Genomic DNA, 17236 nt, shown 5'->3' on the forward strand with positions numbered 1-17236 from the left:
CAGACATTGCTGAAACATTGCTGTGTTATCAATGTGGTTAATACTGAAACCAAGCACCAAAAGTGCTACTATGAAGAAATTTAAGTTTATTCCAGCCAAAACCAGCACAAGAATTAGTACTTTTATTGCCTGAAGAAGAGGAAATGAAATTACATGTCTGGACTTCAAATTCTAAACAAATTGCTTTGGAGATATACCTTGTATACTACTCTTCTATGCAGATTATAACTCCTAAAAAAAAAGAGACTGAAAATGAGTTGTTTTATATTTAGTTATTTTCAAGCATTTTAAAATTTGAATTTCAAAATTAAATAATAAGTAGGGTCCATGTGCACTTGATCCAGTATGCATGCATCTTCAGTGAAAAGCAAATATACTCAGAACTGCATATCACAGCTAACCTTCTTAACAAGGTTCAAATTTATTATTGCATTAATGTAATTGTAATCTTGATGCTAAGCAAATTAGCAATGCAGATTTTTTTTTTGTTGTTGATTCTTCATATTTATTTATGGACTATCAGAAAACTCAGCCATCATAAAATCAATCAAGCAAAAGGAGTTACTCAACATAAATTCAGTGTAGACAGTTGATATTTTGCTATTTTTAGTAATGGCTACTTATTTGCTCCCAACAGATCTCTTTTGTAGCACATCTACCACCTCTTGGGATTGGAGTTTACCAGCTTTTGAAGGATGAGAGTTCAGAAGCAGTTTTAGCTGACTATAATATATATGTAAGGAATAGCAGACAGGAGAAGCCAGATACAGTTTTCAAGATAAAAGAGATGCAGCATTCTGTGGATAATATAATCTTAGAAAATGCATACATGAAACTGTGGTTTTCTGGAATGTCTGGATTACTAGAGGTACGTTATATTTTATTTCAAAACACTGTATTTTAATTTTTGAGCTGCTTTATGGAAACCTAACCTGAATCTCTGTCCTTTTAGAAAATAAATACCAAAAAAGATGGTAAAAATCATCAAATGAAGGTAGAGTTTGCTTGGTATGGAACTACCAGTAACCGAGATAAAAGTGGAGCTTATCTCTTCATACCAGATGGAGATGCAAAGGTAAACCTTTTGTTTGCAAAAAGATTCTAATCTTGAAGTAACTTTAAGTGTTTGTCAAATACGGATTGGAACAGCTAGTTGTCCTCAAAACTGAAATAAAAGCTGTGTGGCTAGACATAATGACATGGGCTATTGAAATGATTGACAGAAGTCCATACTTCCTAACCCTACATTAGAAGGTTAAAAATACAATTGAAATTTGAAAATGTGAAAACCTAGAGAATATGTATGCTTCCTCAAAACCTTAAGAAGTGATCCTTGCAAGAAATCTAGTGAGATGTGACCATTCATTATCAGTAAAATAAGTTAGTTTTTGCTTTCTATGGTGAAAATATGTAGGACATACTGATTCATTTCTACATCTTCAATTCTCTGATTTTTAATATTTTTTAAATTGTGAATGAGTTGCTTCTGGTTCAGAGCTACTTTTAAAGCAGATATTAGCATATTTAGTTTAATATAGTAATTAAGATACTGAGTCCCAGTTGGTGAATATAAAGACAGAGTAGCAAGGAACTCTTCTGATTTAGTTCTCTAGGGTTATCTGTATTTTTAGCTGTTGTAATTATTGGAGAGCAGCAGCATACTCCTGTTAGTTTTCAAATTGGAAATTGGGAAATGGCAGCATTTTTACAGAGACTTAATTACCATACGGAGTCTACTACTTCCCTTTTGGAACTGGAATGGTGATATTTCAGAAGGCAAAAGATAAAATAATGAACATTTATGAAGCTAGCTAGTTGGCAGCATATTTCTTCTGAGTTTCTCCTGAGAAAACTCAAGTTGCATACATAAGGCAAACCATGAGTTCCACACTTACCATTTTAGGAAATATGCAAGAGTAATTGTTCTACTTTTTGGTGAGAGGGAAAGGTGTTTGGCTTTCTTTTTCTTTTTCTACTTCTCCCTTTTATGTGTGTAAATCAGTATGGAAGGCACAGAACAGTTTTCTTTTTTAACAGTCTTTCCTAGAAGGACACCTTCTGAGGTCTCTGAGTTTACAGTTTTGAACTAGTTAGTATATTTAGTCCCATAATTGTTCACTCCAGGTGTATTTATCAGGGTTCTCTTATCCTTCATTTTATATGCCATTTCCCATTTCTTAATTTTATTTTGTTTTCATCTATGAATACTTGAACAATGCCACTTAGGGTTTTTAATTTTTATCTTTCATGATTTGTGTGGTCACACTTTAACTAATTTTATTTTATATTCTAATTCATCTTTTGCTTATAAAAATAATCACTAAATCTAGCAGTTACATAATTTAAACTATATATTTAAGTAATTTGCTTTATTAAAATAGTCTGGAGAGACTGAGGAAGCAAAATGGTATGGTTTAAACAGAAAAGGTCTGTCACATGTATGCAAGCACAATTAGAAAAGAAAAAGGAAATTAAACTGCATTTCAAGTCAACATTAAAAGAGTGCTGTTCAACTTTTGTAAAATTTTATACAATAAAAATGAAATTGTTATACTTCTGAAAATTCTACTTCATTAATATGCTTCACCATAAGGCTCATTTGGCTTGCATTTTAATAACACTAATTAAATTGTCCCACTGGGAATAACAGTGTAATTCTATAGTAGTTCCTAAACCAGTCTGAGCTAATGCTTTCTGTCTTAAAAGAAAGGCCATCTGTTCAGGGTTCTTAGTGTGATGTGGATTGACTAACTTTCTAAGTCCTTGTGTGAATTTGCAATAGGATAGATGGCATGCAGTTTTCTTGACTTTTGGCTGAGTGTTCTGTTGTTTTGTTGTGGTTTTTTCTTACCTCCCTTACCCTACGTATTGCAGCAAAACTTGCAAAGAATTTTGCATTATATATTGGACTATCTTCCTTTGGTATGAGTAGAGTTATATGTTTTCTTTGCCCTTGTTAACTGATTAATTTTTTGTCTGATAAATCTTTTGGTTGCTTTATTTTCAGTTCTGCAGTACTCAGAAATTTTTCTTCTTCTGGTTTAATCATTTGTCTAACCATAGTGCTAAACTACAACAGTGCAAAGTCCAGAACAGAGGCACAGAGTGGGGGCTCCATCCTGCAGGTCTAAAGAGATAGGAGAGTCCTCCCACCATGCCTTTTTTTTCTGCAAAATCAAAACAAAATGCAAGGCACTGGGGAAAGAGGCAACATCTTAATTTTTTTTAAATGGCAGTGCAGTGTAACTGACAGTGTTAGCAAAGTTTGGAAGGAAGGGATTTCCTTGGGCCTCACAATAAACATAAATGTCCTGTTCATGAAGGCAAAACATGTTTTTTATCTCCTTGAGTTCATGAAGAATGTCCAATTTTTTTATTTTTTTTTTTGTGGGAAAACCCCCACTGCGTTCAATAAACTTTGAAACAGTTGAATGTCTGTATTTTCTTCTGTATGTTCAAGAAAAGTCAATATGTGATGACTTCTTACTAGCCCTGCTTGGTATCAATCGGGAATAGAACAAAGCAGTTTTTTCCAAAGCATCAGATGCTAAATATCTGTGGGATCAATATGAGTAGTTGATTTTTTTGTTTTACAACTATTTTTTCAGTATCAAAGTGATGGGTTTTGGTATACCCAGACTAGGAAATTTTGATTCTCCCTCAGGCAGCTGGTTCTGTGATTTTGTGTATGTGCTACTTCCCATAAGTACTTATGTACTAAGATTATTTTCCTCCTTGCAGGAATCTCTAAAGCCAGAGGCTTAAAAAATTAATATCAGCTCAGTCTAATCTCAAACCCTGCCAAATAAGGGGCAATCTGCTATTGAGAAACACCTTTTCCTGTAGGCCTTGTCTTGGGATTATTTTTAAATTAATTTTAGACCAATCCAGAACATTTCATCTGTGGCTAAAAACTTTCGCCTGGGCAGAGTTTTTTTTGGCACCCAGACCAACAGTAAGCTGCACTACCAGAAGTTTCCTGGCCACTAAAATGGTTAGGAGTGCTTTCCTTGTCTACAAGGGGAAAAGCTTATTGTCCATGCTTCATGCCTCCAGGCTGCAATATGCCATGCCATTTTCTATACAAGCCATTAAATATTTTGGTGAAGATATATCTCCTGTTATTTCCACCCTTTGGCACCTGTTTTGATGTTAAGTATTTTTATATACCCTAGGGATTAATGAAATACTATTTTGTTCCCAGTATTCTCCCTTAAAATTCCTGCCTAGCTTCTCCCCAGGCCTCCTGCCCATTATCTTTCTAAGGAAGGTTGTCTTACTTCTCTTGTGTAGGAATACAGAAAGACGATTTTTGAATCCTTTGACCTATAGCTCTGTTGTCCTGTTTCTGAAAAATACTGATTTCCAGACTCAACAAAAGCTGCCTCAGCAGGCTGCTGGATCTTGTACAATGAAATTCATTCCATTGGAGTTGAGAAGAAACAGATACTACAGCAGCTACTTGCTTTGACTCTTCAGAAAGTGGAGTCTTCAGACTAACCATTGCAAATGAAACCAATTCTTTTTTATTTCAAGGTGTGAGTAATCATAGATTATTTCATTCTGTTGAAGGTCCTTTAGCCCATGTTTATTTACAAAAAAGACTTAACACTGAATTGAGATAAGAACTTCGTCAAATCACTTTTGCAAATATCTATCATTGTTTGTTTTTTCTACATTTCCTTAGACTTTCATATCAAAAGTACCTTTGTATTTCAGATCTGGGACCAGGATCATTTCAGAGACCTGTGCATCTCACCAAGGATCTTTATAATTATACTAGAATAATTGCAAATTCAATACATAAGATGTTTTCCTGCTTAAAAGCCTGGCAGACTGAAATGTTTTTGTTGAGGCAAACCTGGGCAATTATCTCTTTAGAGATTCTGAACTTCTGGTATTTCTCCTGGTAACTATCAACAAATAAGATCCTAGAATTAGTGCTTTTCTAAGCACCAAATAAGAATTAGGAGTCTCCCCTGTTCAATCACTGCCAGATTTTTACTTCATTTTTCCTGCTTGCCCAACAATCAGGGAACATCTGTCATCCTTGAGAACTTGAGTATACATCATATTGCCACTCTTTCTATCAGAAGGAACTTGTCTGATCCCCAAAACTATGTGATACCATCTGCCTTTGTAAGCTACCTTCTTCTTTTGTGCCTTTTCTAGCACTGTGACTGAATTAGAGGCTTGCAAACTCAATGCATGTCCTAGCAAAAATATGAATTATTTTTTTTTAAATTAATTCATTTCAGTCAATATTTGCAAAATAACAGTTCCTTTTCCATCAGCTGATCTTTCTGTTTAGTTCAGAACAGTCTGTGTGGTTGCCTTTATCTTAAGAAGAACAGCTGATTTGGCTACGTATGCAGCCTGGAGGCTCAGGTGTGTGAAAACTTAGTATTTGTGGCAGTATCCCAGAATCTTAGACCTGATAGATCCATCTCATTTCAGCTTTCTGTGTATTTTGATAACTGTTGCCAATATCACACTCATGTTTTGTACTCATGTTTGGTGGGGTTTTTTTTAAATATTTGATTTTTGAAATAATTTCAGGTAATTTTTTCTGATAAGTGCACAGCCTTTTATATTCCTGTGTCACTCATCCAGCATCTCTCCATTTTGCTTTCTAGCTCCAGTGAGAGCCCAGCAAGAAATACTTGTACAAACTACACAAGACAATAACATCTGTGTTACTTTGCTAGCGGAATATATTTGGCAGTCTGATGTCTGTATAAGGGAATTCTTCTAGGTCACAGTTCATTGGCTTGTCCTGATGACCTCAGGTTTCTCACTTCATTTTCTGAGAGTTCCTTTAGGTGCTGTTTCAGTCTGACTTTGCTAGTTTGAGCACCTTCATGTTGCTCTACCTTGCAGGGAGGATTTTGAAGGGTTTGATTATTCCACCATAGGGTCAGTCATTCAGTTCCTGCTCTGTGGGAGTTTTAACTTCTAGAAGCCCTGTAGTCACAGATTAAATGGGTTTGTCTTCAATCACTTCTGCCAGTAGGGGAGAATTAAGTCTACAGTTACAGATATTGTCAGTTTTTCATGGAAATAAGAGGTTCTAACCTAATATCTGGTCTTAAAATTCTTTTATCTCAGTGTATTAGTTCATCTATCTTATGTGCCCCCTTAATACCATATTCCTTCTGTATTTCTCATCTAGTAAATGGCTTTTGCAAAACAGATAACATTTGTCTGTCTTATTGACAAGATGAGATCCTATAGAAATATTCCATCATTTTTCTCATGTAGACTATCAAGAAGTACAAAACGCTATTTGGAAGTTTTTTATTGATTAACTGGATAAGATTTTCAGTGGGAAAAAGCCCTCTCTCCCTAAACCAAATAATCTTACCAAAGTGTAAGTAACTGATTTCTCTTCCAAGCTCCTGTACAAAATGTTCCTGTAGTTGATAACTCCAGAGTTGCCTCTTGTAGCTCTGGCAAAGCTTTTAATAAGGAGTATTCTGAAGCTCTAAGAATAAATATGTGAATAGAAAAGGCAGGCTTTTCTCCCTTGAAAGTCTCTTTCATTTTTTTCTTTTATACAGTGCTTCTTGAAATCTTCCCTGTAAATATACATACGGTTATATGCTCAAAGAATATTGGATATTTACCTGTACTTGTTCTTCTCTAGTGTGTTTTGTCTGTATGTATGTAAGCTCGATCTCTGTTCTTCCTCAAAATACATTTGATCTTTGGTGTCATTGCTTCAAGAAAGATCATGTATATAGTCCTTATGACCTTGCTATATACAGAAGTAAAAGAGTCACCCTCTGAGAGCTTTCTGCCAAGATCCCTCTGAATAATGTGTTTTTCATGCATTTAGGATGGGGTTTTTTTTGAGTGAAGTGTTTATTTACAGATGTTTCCCGATTGAAGTAGTTGCATGTGTCATATTTTCATTTTTGTCTTGTACACTCAGTATTTAATTTATTTTTTACCTTTGCAGGCATCCATTTCCATCTGATGCACACAGTTTAGTGTGGGATCAACTTTGTTTTTTAAAATAAAGTCATTGTTTGCCTAGCCAAGGCTGTAAATACTGTGACTGCATGGAAAAATAATTCTCTTCATCTGTTTAGTTTGACTGTGGATATGCAAAATTTGTCCTAGTCTGTGGGAGCCATAAGTAGTAAGCCACTGTCCTTGACATTTCAAAGTGATTCCCAGCCCTATCCTGCATTCCAGAGAGCTCCACTGACAACTGTAGCTGCTTCTGGTGAAGAAAAAGCTTTCTCTTCTACTTTCAAAGGATATGCAAACTGATGCACATGGCAAAGTAGGGGAGGATTTCTTTATGCAGTGTGTACCAATGGCAGACGTAGTTAAACCACCTGCCCCAAGTTTTGAAACTACAATACTTAGCTGCTGGTTAGCAGTTATAATTTTTGCTAGCAAAAAAGCTCAATCCAGATACAATATCAATGCATTCATGTGCTTGTCTGTAGACCTTGTATCCATTAATCCTTATAAAATACTTGTCAGATATGTAATGAGACTTAATCTAATTTTAGCTAAAGCAAATATAAGACTCTGAAGAGAAGTTGCTGAATTTCAGATTAGGAGTAAATTTTTAATCTCCAATTTTTTTTCGATCTAGAATGGTTTAAAAATACTGTTGTAATATTTACTAATTACTTTATTGATACTATGTTTATGTAAAAATTCCAAAATACTCACTCTGACTTTCTGTTTTCTTTTTATAGCCTTACATTTTTACAGACCCACCTACCATAAGAGTTGCTCATGGAAAGATTTTCTCAGAAGTTGTTTGTTTTTTTCACCACGTGACACATACTATGCGGCTGTATAAAGTCCAGGGTAAGATTTGTGAAATTCTGTCTCTCTTGGCAGTTATTTTACATCACTATGGTCTTGGATCCTACCTGCCTTTTTAATGTTTAAATGCACTTCTGCACTAGTGCAGAGTTAAGTGAGACTGAAGTTGTATTGACTCCAGTCCACTGTGATTCCTCTCTGAGTATCATGTTTGTCATTAAGCTGGTACACTTAACAGATTTGTTGGAGATACCTCTCCAGAATTTACTGGCTCATCTACTAGCTGTACATTTTGAAAATCAGAAAAAAAAATAGATATACATTGGAGATAATGTAAAAATGTAGCTTCTTTCATAGTTTCACATTTACTGATGGAAGTGCAATATATATTAATGGCCTTAAGAGAGAAGTCTAGTTTACTTCACGATTTTAGGCTTTAGTTATTTATGACCTTCCTTTGTATGTCCTTTATCTGCTTGGGAGAGCTCATGACAGAATTGTCTGTGTCTGAGAGAGGCACCAGCACCAAACATCAACTTTTTGGCTCTTAGCACATAACATCATATCAGTTTTCCTTTGCTTTCTTCAGTAAGGCTTCCATTTGTTTGTTTCTCTATTGTTCAGCTACTGATTTCCAAGGGAATTCTAGGCAAATGTTAATTTTGGAAACTCTCTACCCTTCCAAACTTGATTGAATTGGTCACTAAAAAATGTAAAAGAAGAAAGAAATCATGATGCGACTGTATGCAATTATTTTCATATGAAAATCTAATTAACATGCTTAGGTGTATCTTTCTGTAATTAAGAAACGTACATTTTCAGTTATTCATTATTTATATTTACTGGAATTATCCTAAAATAAAGAAGCACTGATTAATGTTTTCAATTGAAGGAAACTACACCTTTCGTAATACCAACTTTACTATAGGAGTCAAAATTGTCTTCATGTTTTTTAAAATCCTGTTTATCATATTTAATTTTTTTTCCTAAACAACTGCTAAAAAAAAAAAAGAGTTATAAGTACTTAGAAAGTCTTGCTTGATCTTTTCATTCTTTCTTTTAGATTTCAAAAGTAGAATTGGCATCTGGGGTTGGCTTTGTTTTGTTTTGTTTGTTTGGACTTTTTTATTTTTGGTTTGGGTTTTTTGGGGGGGTTGTTTTTGGGTGGTTTTTTTGGTGGTTTTTGATTTTAGTTCTAGTGCATTTCAATCTAGAACTAAAATTGATTCAGATGTTTCATTTTTGTGACATGTGTACATTGAAGTTTGAAGTTGCTGGAGTTTATACATGCACCAAAAGCTGATCAGAATTCAGTGGCTAGCTGATACGGTAATTCTGGATTAAACATTAACTCAGCTCCTTAGGAACACAAGCCAAGTGTTTGCATATTAATTTGTTGCTGAAGATCCTTACGAAACACAACATATATTCAAGACTATGATTTCTTTGTTTTATGTGACAAACATTTAAAATCCATCCTACGTGAAAAAAGATACCTTGAGGTCAAGAGGTACCTGGTTGCCAAGAATGTAGAAAGAAAGCTACGTTCCAGTGTGAGTTTTAGTAAATTAAAATTCTCAGCAAGGAGGGAACTTATATAGGATATTTATTGAAGTGAATGAGAGGGAAAAACCTGAAAATACCTTTTTTTTATTTCTTAGAGTGAGGTTGTTATTTTAAAGTGGATTATTCTGTAACCCTCCTTTTTCTTTAATTTGCTACTAAACATCTGCTAGAAGTACTCTACTTCCCTTTCACAGTTCACAGAAAATGAGTTGTCAGTGTAAATCACTTGCTTGCCAAATCCTAACAGTTAAATTTATCTTTCCTAGTGAGTGTACTGTCTACTTTTTTCCTTTGGTTTTTCTGACAATTTTTAATCCATCACAATGTTTCAATACTTATACTTTTACATATGTAATGTGTACATGGGTACCATACTTCTATCTTTGACAAGGAAAAATGATGCAAAATGTATTTTATATGTTGTCTGATTACTTTTTGGTGTGTATTTATTTAAATTTCTTTAAGTGTTCTTTTTCAAAGTTTAAGATTTGATAACTTGACGTAATTGTTTTGTTGAGGTCTATTTCTTTGGCTTTGTGAGGGGAGTTATTTATATAGCATCACTTCAATTAAAATAAGATAAATTTGAGTACAGTTACAAAGCATGAGAGAAAAAAAACCAATATGTGTATATGTATAAATGCATTTTTATTTCCAATAAGGACCTAATCTCTGGTTGTAGCCTACCTGCTTGCCAAGGGGTAGCAAGACTGATTTTGTGGCTAAGCCAGCTGTTGGATAGTACTCCTAACTCCTACATCTTCTTCAGCAATTCTGGGAAAAAATAGCTTTTACCACTTTTGGCTTTAAGTTCTGTTGATTCTGGCCAGAAAATATTCTAGGCTGACAACTCTGTGCTGTAATTGAGTGATTTTAAACTTCTGCTGCCACTGGCATTTCTTTTTGATACTAGCATGATTTTGTTAATCTTTTTATCAGAAGCTTGTCATATTTTATTTTCTTCATAGTTGTATTTTTGTATTATATCAAATTATGCAGTACAAAATGGGTGACAGTCTAAACTAAAATACTGTATTCTTCTTCAATGTACTTATGCTTTTAAATATTTGGAAAAAATACTTGAAATATTTGGAAAATCTATTAATGGGAGCATCAAATTTGGAGCATATAAATCCACATATTCCAGTGGAAAAAAAGAAGTAATTAGCGGAACCAAGTGTTTTTCATTTAACACTGAGGTTTAATAGCCATTGGTAAATGTTAAAATTTTAACAGTTGCTGTACTTCTGCAGGTGGCATTCAGATTTTAAAACAGATGAGGAAGCAAATACATGTCTGTCTGCTTGCTGCAATTCTTTTTGCAATCATTAGTCCCATTAGACTACAGAAAGGGTAGAAGTGGTGATGCTGGATGATGGTATGATTCCTCTCCAGACTGTGACTTGAACTGTTTGAAAAGGTCAGGTATTTAATTTTCAGTACAAGGCACTGTAGGAAAAAAAAAATCTCACTGAACAACTTGTCTGAATTTTCAGACACCTAATTCTTTCTTTTAAGAAATATGAACCTTTTCCCTGTTAATAAAGTTTTGTGTCCTGCTTGTGGTTGTATCAGTTCGAATTTCTTAATTCCTTAAGGAAGATTCTCACTCCTTTGACTAAAGGAGCTGCTTACAATTTCCTGCTCAGTTGAACAGTTTATCAAGAAGCTAGTAACTTCATTCTTGTCTGGGAATAGTGACACCTGCTTTAGAGTGACTAGGTCTTACTGTAGCATATTTATTTAAAGACAGTGCTTAACAGTTGTGTGCTGTCTCCTAATGATTTACTGGAACCCACATTGGTTCTTACCGTGTATTGCCCCTGTACCCCTTCAGTGATCTCTCTCAGACAGTGTTCAATTTGTACCAAATTAGAAATACTGTTCTATCATCTTTTCCATAAATGAACTGTCTTCTAATATCTGGTTAGATATAACAGAAAACAAAAACTAGATTACTGTGTCCTGTCACAGTCATTCTCATACATGTGACAATCACTTTTAGAGATTTTAAATGCTTTTTTTGTGTGTGTGTGTGTAGGTTTGGAAGGTCAGTCTCTTGAAGTTTCCAATATTGTGGACATTAGAGGAGAATATAATCGTGAACTTGCAATGAGAATTTCATCTGACATAAACAGTCAAAATAGATTCTATACTGATCTTAATGGATATCAGGTAATTACCATCTTTTAATTGTAAAAGCTTTGGGTGTCAGGTTTTGACTGTCTAAATGTAAACAGCTTATATTAAACAAAATCTCATGTTTAACTACACTAATAATTTAAAAGGAGAAACACTTTTTAAAAAGGTACCTGTTATAAAATTTGATGTAGATCAGACTAAGACATAGCTGTTCTTTTCAGGAGTTTGTTGGATATTCCTTTATATTATTTTTAAGAGAAGAATTATAATACAGCAAGTTATGACAAGTCATGATGTAGTTGCTTGTACATGTACATGCCTTCTTTCCCTCTGCTTTATTTAGTTACAGCCCATTGGATAATACAGTGATAACTATGCATAAGGACTAGACCTAGTGAACAGCTGCTTGCTTCTGTGTTGGAAATAAGTGATGTATTTTGGATGTATTATGCCTTTTTTATTGGTAATACCTGTGAGGAGAGGGCTGTTGTCTTAACTTGAACTGTGCAGTACACACAAAAGAGAGAAAAATGGTTTTGCCTTACCTTCCTTTCTTGCTAAAGATAGTTTTGCAAATACAGGGAGACCATGACTCCTGAGTAAGACTACTGGTTTTCCAGTTACTGGTACTACTGCATTTTGCTGGAGACAGTGAATATTAATTATGTAAATAATTTTAATACCAATACTCATTTGTCATGTACCATTCAGAAGTGCCAACCAACAGTTTATTTTCTGCTACTTTAAATCTATTCACTGCTTGCTCTCTAAAGGAGAATTTTTTTTCTCTCATTTTGTAACTGTGATTCTTCCTTTTTGTAGGTTCTGTTTTTGTAGGTTCTCTTGATGAATCTTTCACATTTGTTTTAATATTCTTTGATCTAAAAGTACATTGAAGTTATCATTTCCAAAGTGGTAATTTTAGCCATGAATCTCCAGAAAGCTAAATGATACAGTTGAGTAAATACTTTCATGATGGTTGGTCTTCCAAAGCACATGGGATAAATGTCTGAAAATGTCTTTGAAATTTAATTTCATAAAAAGAATATATGTTTTTGAAGTCTGTGTTCAAATTGCAGATCCAGCCTAGACTGACAATGAACAAGTTGCCTCTTCAAGCAAATATCTACCCTATGACTACCATGACTTATATCCAAGATGTTGGTGTCCGTTTGACACTTCACTCAGCTCAGTCTCTAGGCGTTGCAAGCCTGAAAAATGGTAAATATGAGATGATAGATGTGGCAAAGGTCTCCCCTTCCTTATATTCTGACATAGTTCATTCAGAGATTCCCAAACTTACCTACAGGCATTTGAAGAGAGGAAATAAATTTTTCCAACCCTAACAAGTTTTAGAATATGTCCATAAGAGAGGAGGAAGATGTTGGTCCCATATGAGATCGTGTCATCTTCAATGAAAGATCTCTCTCAAACTAGAGACAGAGGAAAAAGATGGCAAAAAAGATAGAAGGAGCAGTAAATTGTCAGAACCGCCTATTTCTCACCCCAGAACTCTGGTGGAATTCAGAAATCAAATAGCAGAACTAATGAGTTTATGCTTTTTTGTACTGCCTTGGTAGGAGAGGACTTACAAAGGATGCTGATCATATTTTTTGTTCTGTTTGTTTCCTTTAGTGTAGACATCACTAGTCTTAAGGCATATACAGCATAGCCTAACTTCCCTGTCAAGGAAAAACAACAGCAACATTTTTGAAGATTAGTGTTAGTGAAATAAAAGATAAATGTGACCTTGGGTAAGAGTGAACATACTTCTGAAACAAAATGATATCTCACAAATTTAATGAAGTACTTTGACAGAGCTGATGAATATGTTGACAAGAAAAATCAATTCATATTACAAATTCCAAAAGAGACACAATCTTGCTCCTTGGAGCAGAAAAGGGTATGATGAATGGCCTGGAGGACTGGAAACAGAGGACGGTTATTCAGTTTACCAGAATGGGGGAGCTATTCAAATAAAACTAGAGGTAGTGAGCAAAATAAGGTATGTAATTCATAATTTAGGATGTATAATGCCTTGCTGTAATATATATTGTACAGTTTAAATTTATATGATTTTGAGCAATAATGGAATGAATACTCAGAAGAGAAAGGGTCCATCAGGAACTGCACCAAAACCTACTTCCCAGTTTCTTTTAAGAAAAATGTTATAGATACTCTGTTCTGACAAAAGGTGAATACCATGCTGGATTGGTGGCAAAGTATTAGCAAACCAAATTAGCAAAGTATTAGCAAATCAAATTCACTTTAGGGCAAAGAATTAACACTAACCTATACAGTGATGCTTTAATAAAACCACAGTGGAAAATACTAGCCTTTTATTCCAAGTCTGCCTTATACAAGACCCAAACCACATTTTTTCATGCTTCCCCTTGCTAGAAACCAAATTCCTATTGGCCTGATCTTATAAACAACTCTGACACCACTGGTGTTGTTATGCACTCATTGAATGAGTACTGAGACTAAATTAGTCTGCAGGGGCTCTGTTACCTGATAATAGTGTCTGTATTTGTTCTTTAAAATCTTAGTCTCTGCATCACAAAATAATGCACCATTCAAACCCACAGACACTCCTGTTCAACATTTTGCAGTTAAACATCAGGGAGAAACTGACCTTCTGTGAGCTCATTTCAAATCTACCATAGGACACTAAGGGCTTTTCACTTAATCCAGTTAAGTAAAAGAGCAGCAGTTGTATACCATACCTGACATGACATTGATTTCTTGACTGTTTCACTCTTCAACGAACTGTATTGTATCATTCAAGATACACCAACATCAAATAGTTACTCTGTGCCCACTAAGAAAAAAAGGAGAAGGAATTAATCTGATTTGTTATCTTTAAGTAATATTTAATTACATTACTAGATTGGCTACCTTGTTTTGAAGGCATGTTGGATTTCTCCAAAAAGAACAGAACTTAAGCTGAAGGTTCAGTGGTTGTTGAATATCAAATGCTTCATGACATTTTTTCTGAAAGTCCTTCAGGAGCTGAGAGTGATCATGGAAAAAAATCCAAAAATCTTACTGTTCAGACAAGCAACTGTCAATAACTGTGTGCCTATGTCTGAGAGACAGGTGTGTCTCAAGCCATAACCCACCATTTGAAAGTTACGTGAACAGTGCCTTAGTTCAAAATAGCAGGTATTTTTCTTACTCATTGTCAACTGATATCTGTCCTGGATAAACAAAATCTGTTTGTACAGGGAAGGGGGAAGAACAAGTATTTGAGAAAATTAGTGTTTGTAGAACACTGAAGTATAAAAAAGACTGGCTTAGTATGCAGCCTTTTCTAGAAGCTTAAGCTGTGGACTTCTTGCTCAGGATACAAGCACTTCAGTCTTCCAGTTTTGTTTAGGAAACAAGTACACTTGTTTGAATACTAAGTATGCAAAAATCATAAGTGCCTTAATTATGTACCCCAATCTGGTTTCCTTCTGGAGACAGACACTTGGAAAAAATGTGAACTTCATTGTCCAAGCTATATATAATTTACCATCATGCCTAAAGAGCTATTCTGAGTGGCTGTGCTGCAGTTCAGTGTAAACTCAGGATTTTATGCTCAGTGGTTATCCACTGCAGACTTCTTTCCTACTTCCACATGAAGTTATCCATGCAAGAAGTGAGTATTTGTATACTCCCGTTGATACCTATTTTTTCCTTCTGGCTTCAAATGTGAACCAAAAGAAAGGAGTACAAAGTGAAGATAGTTCCTCTGCAGAAGCATACAACTGCAGCTACTTAGTGGGGATTCTTATCTTGGATGTTTGATTGCCAAGTATCCTTGTTGCAAATAGTAGTTAATAGTAATAACTTTTCATATTAAACTTTTATATAAACTCTGAAAGTAAAAATTGCTGGATATTCTGCAGAAAGGCTTGTGAAAATTTTTTCAACATTACAAACAGCCACAGTCCAGTGGTATTAACTGTTTTCATAATCAGACCTAACAATATTTAGCCCTAACTCTTCCAAACCCAAGAGAAATACTATGATTTTTTAAGACAAGTTAAATTTTAGGGCAGGCTTTTTATGTTTAATAGAACCCTTACATATTCTTGATACTAGTGTAGTCCTCATGTTGCTCTTTCAGGTCAGGTGGAAGTGATCATGGATCGTCGGCTTATGCAGGATGACAACCGTGGCCTTGGACAAGGTGTTCAAGATAACAAGATTACAGCTAATGTCTTCCGACTGCTGTTGGAAAGAAGACATGGAACAGATCTGGTAGGATTTACTATCTGGATTTTTTTATGGCAATTAAGATTTAAATATTAATTTCTGTTGCAGCAGCAAAGAACTCAGTAAAGAAATTATTTCACGAACTGTAGAACTAAGGAAATGTAGCTTCTAAGGGCGTTTTGTCATCTTGCTTGCACATTCTGATTGTAAAGATTTAATCTCTCACTATTCCTCACATAAATGCTGCAGTACCTACTTCCTCACTCACACTTCAACATGTGAGTGGGGTACCATTGTGGAAGCCTCTTTTTTCTTTTTTTAATTATTTTTTTAGTGAACAAGCTTTAAAAACTGCTAATTAGTGTTAGTTCTGCTTCTTAACAATGTTGACTGAGTTTAAACAAAGATTGAGAAATTATTTCAGCCTAATGGGTAGAAAGAGAAAACATCTTATAACTTCTTTAGTAAATAAGATTCAAGTGAAAATATTTAGACACCATACATAAAAACCTTTCTAGTTCATTATGATTCTAGGAAAGTTGAGACCATTTTCTTGTGGTTTGTTGGGGGTTTTTTTGTACATATCTCAGTTTGCCTTTTTGTATCTTAGTCTTTAGTATAACTGCAATTTTCTTTCTGTTCTTTGTATTTTCTCTCTTTTTTTTTTATCATTTTTGAGAAGGACAAAATCAAAAGTACATCTTCATACTGAGACAGTAGGATAATGATGACAGCACTGGGTATATTTTAAAACCACTGCATAGCTAAAGATGAGAGGTTGTATACCAAGCTCCTAATGAATATGCAGATAAATTGGAATTAATTCTGGCTTATAATGGATATCATTAACCACTGTGAGAGGGTGATAATATCAAGCTTAAAGCTAATTTTTACCATTTAATGATTGACAGTGGGTTTTTTTTTCAGGTTGTATGTGTCATTATGATTTTCTAGTTCCTCATCATGTGTAATGCAGGCTGCATATTAACTGCATTTATCAGTATGATGTGCAGCTACCCAAGCTAACTTGAGGTCAGCAGCAGTCTGACTGTGACAACAACAAGCATTGCACAGGTTAATCCACCCTTACAAGAGGAAACCTGCAGGGGAATCTATACTGCCATCCAAAAATTGCTTAGTACCCAAGCTAGTTTGTGTTGTATTAAATTAGCATGTGGGCCTGGTAAGTAAGAATTATTGAACATGGAAATCTATGTTTACATTAGAAAATAATTTGAAACAACAGAAGCAGATCAAATCAGTTAGTGCTATACTGCATGCAGTGGCATTTTGTGCAGTCTTGGTGCTTTCTGTAGAACCATGAAAGTAACTCACTGAAAGGTACCCCTGGCACTCTTCCAGTCCAGTCCCTGTTCCATGCAGTCTCTTTTTGTGTAGAATGGACATAAAAGGTTAGTCATCCATTCACACCATAATCGAGATGTGATGGGTTAGAGCATGTTTGGCGCCATATCTCCAGAGGAGCTTCTTCATTACTTCCTTCAAAAAGGAAACCGGTCCATGCGCACTGAGA

General features: G+C 34.8%; 1 protein-coding gene across 3 annotated transcripts in view; it reads left to right on the plus strand.

The window, feature by feature from the left end:
- The window catches only part of MAN2A1 (mannosidase alpha class 2A member 1), a 113819-nt gene that overhangs the window by 76855 nt on the left and 19728 nt on the right, over window positions 1-17236 (plus strand). For all 3 annotated transcript variants that reach the window (XR_010745910.1, XR_010745909.1, XM_066339861.1), the window contains exons 14-19: window positions 638-868; window positions 953-1075; window positions 7719-7833; window positions 11399-11532; window positions 12579-12720; window positions 15614-15747. Coding sequence is in view for 1 of the 3 variants with exons in the window: in XM_066339861.1 (XP_066195958.1) it covers window positions 638-868; window positions 953-1075; window positions 7719-7833; window positions 11399-11532; window positions 12579-12720; window positions 15614-15747 (879 nt within the window). In the remaining 2 variants the exon portion in view is untranslated. The remainder of the gene's footprint in view (window positions 1-637; window positions 869-952; window positions 1076-7718; window positions 7834-11398; window positions 11533-12578; window positions 12721-15613; window positions 15748-17236) is intronic.

This window comes from Sylvia atricapilla, chromosome Z (genome assembly GCF_009819655.1).
Source record: "Sylvia atricapilla isolate bSylAtr1 chromosome Z, bSylAtr1.pri, whole genome shotgun sequence".
NCBI lineage: Eukaryota > Metazoa > Chordata > Aves > Passeriformes > Sylviidae > Sylvia > Sylvia atricapilla.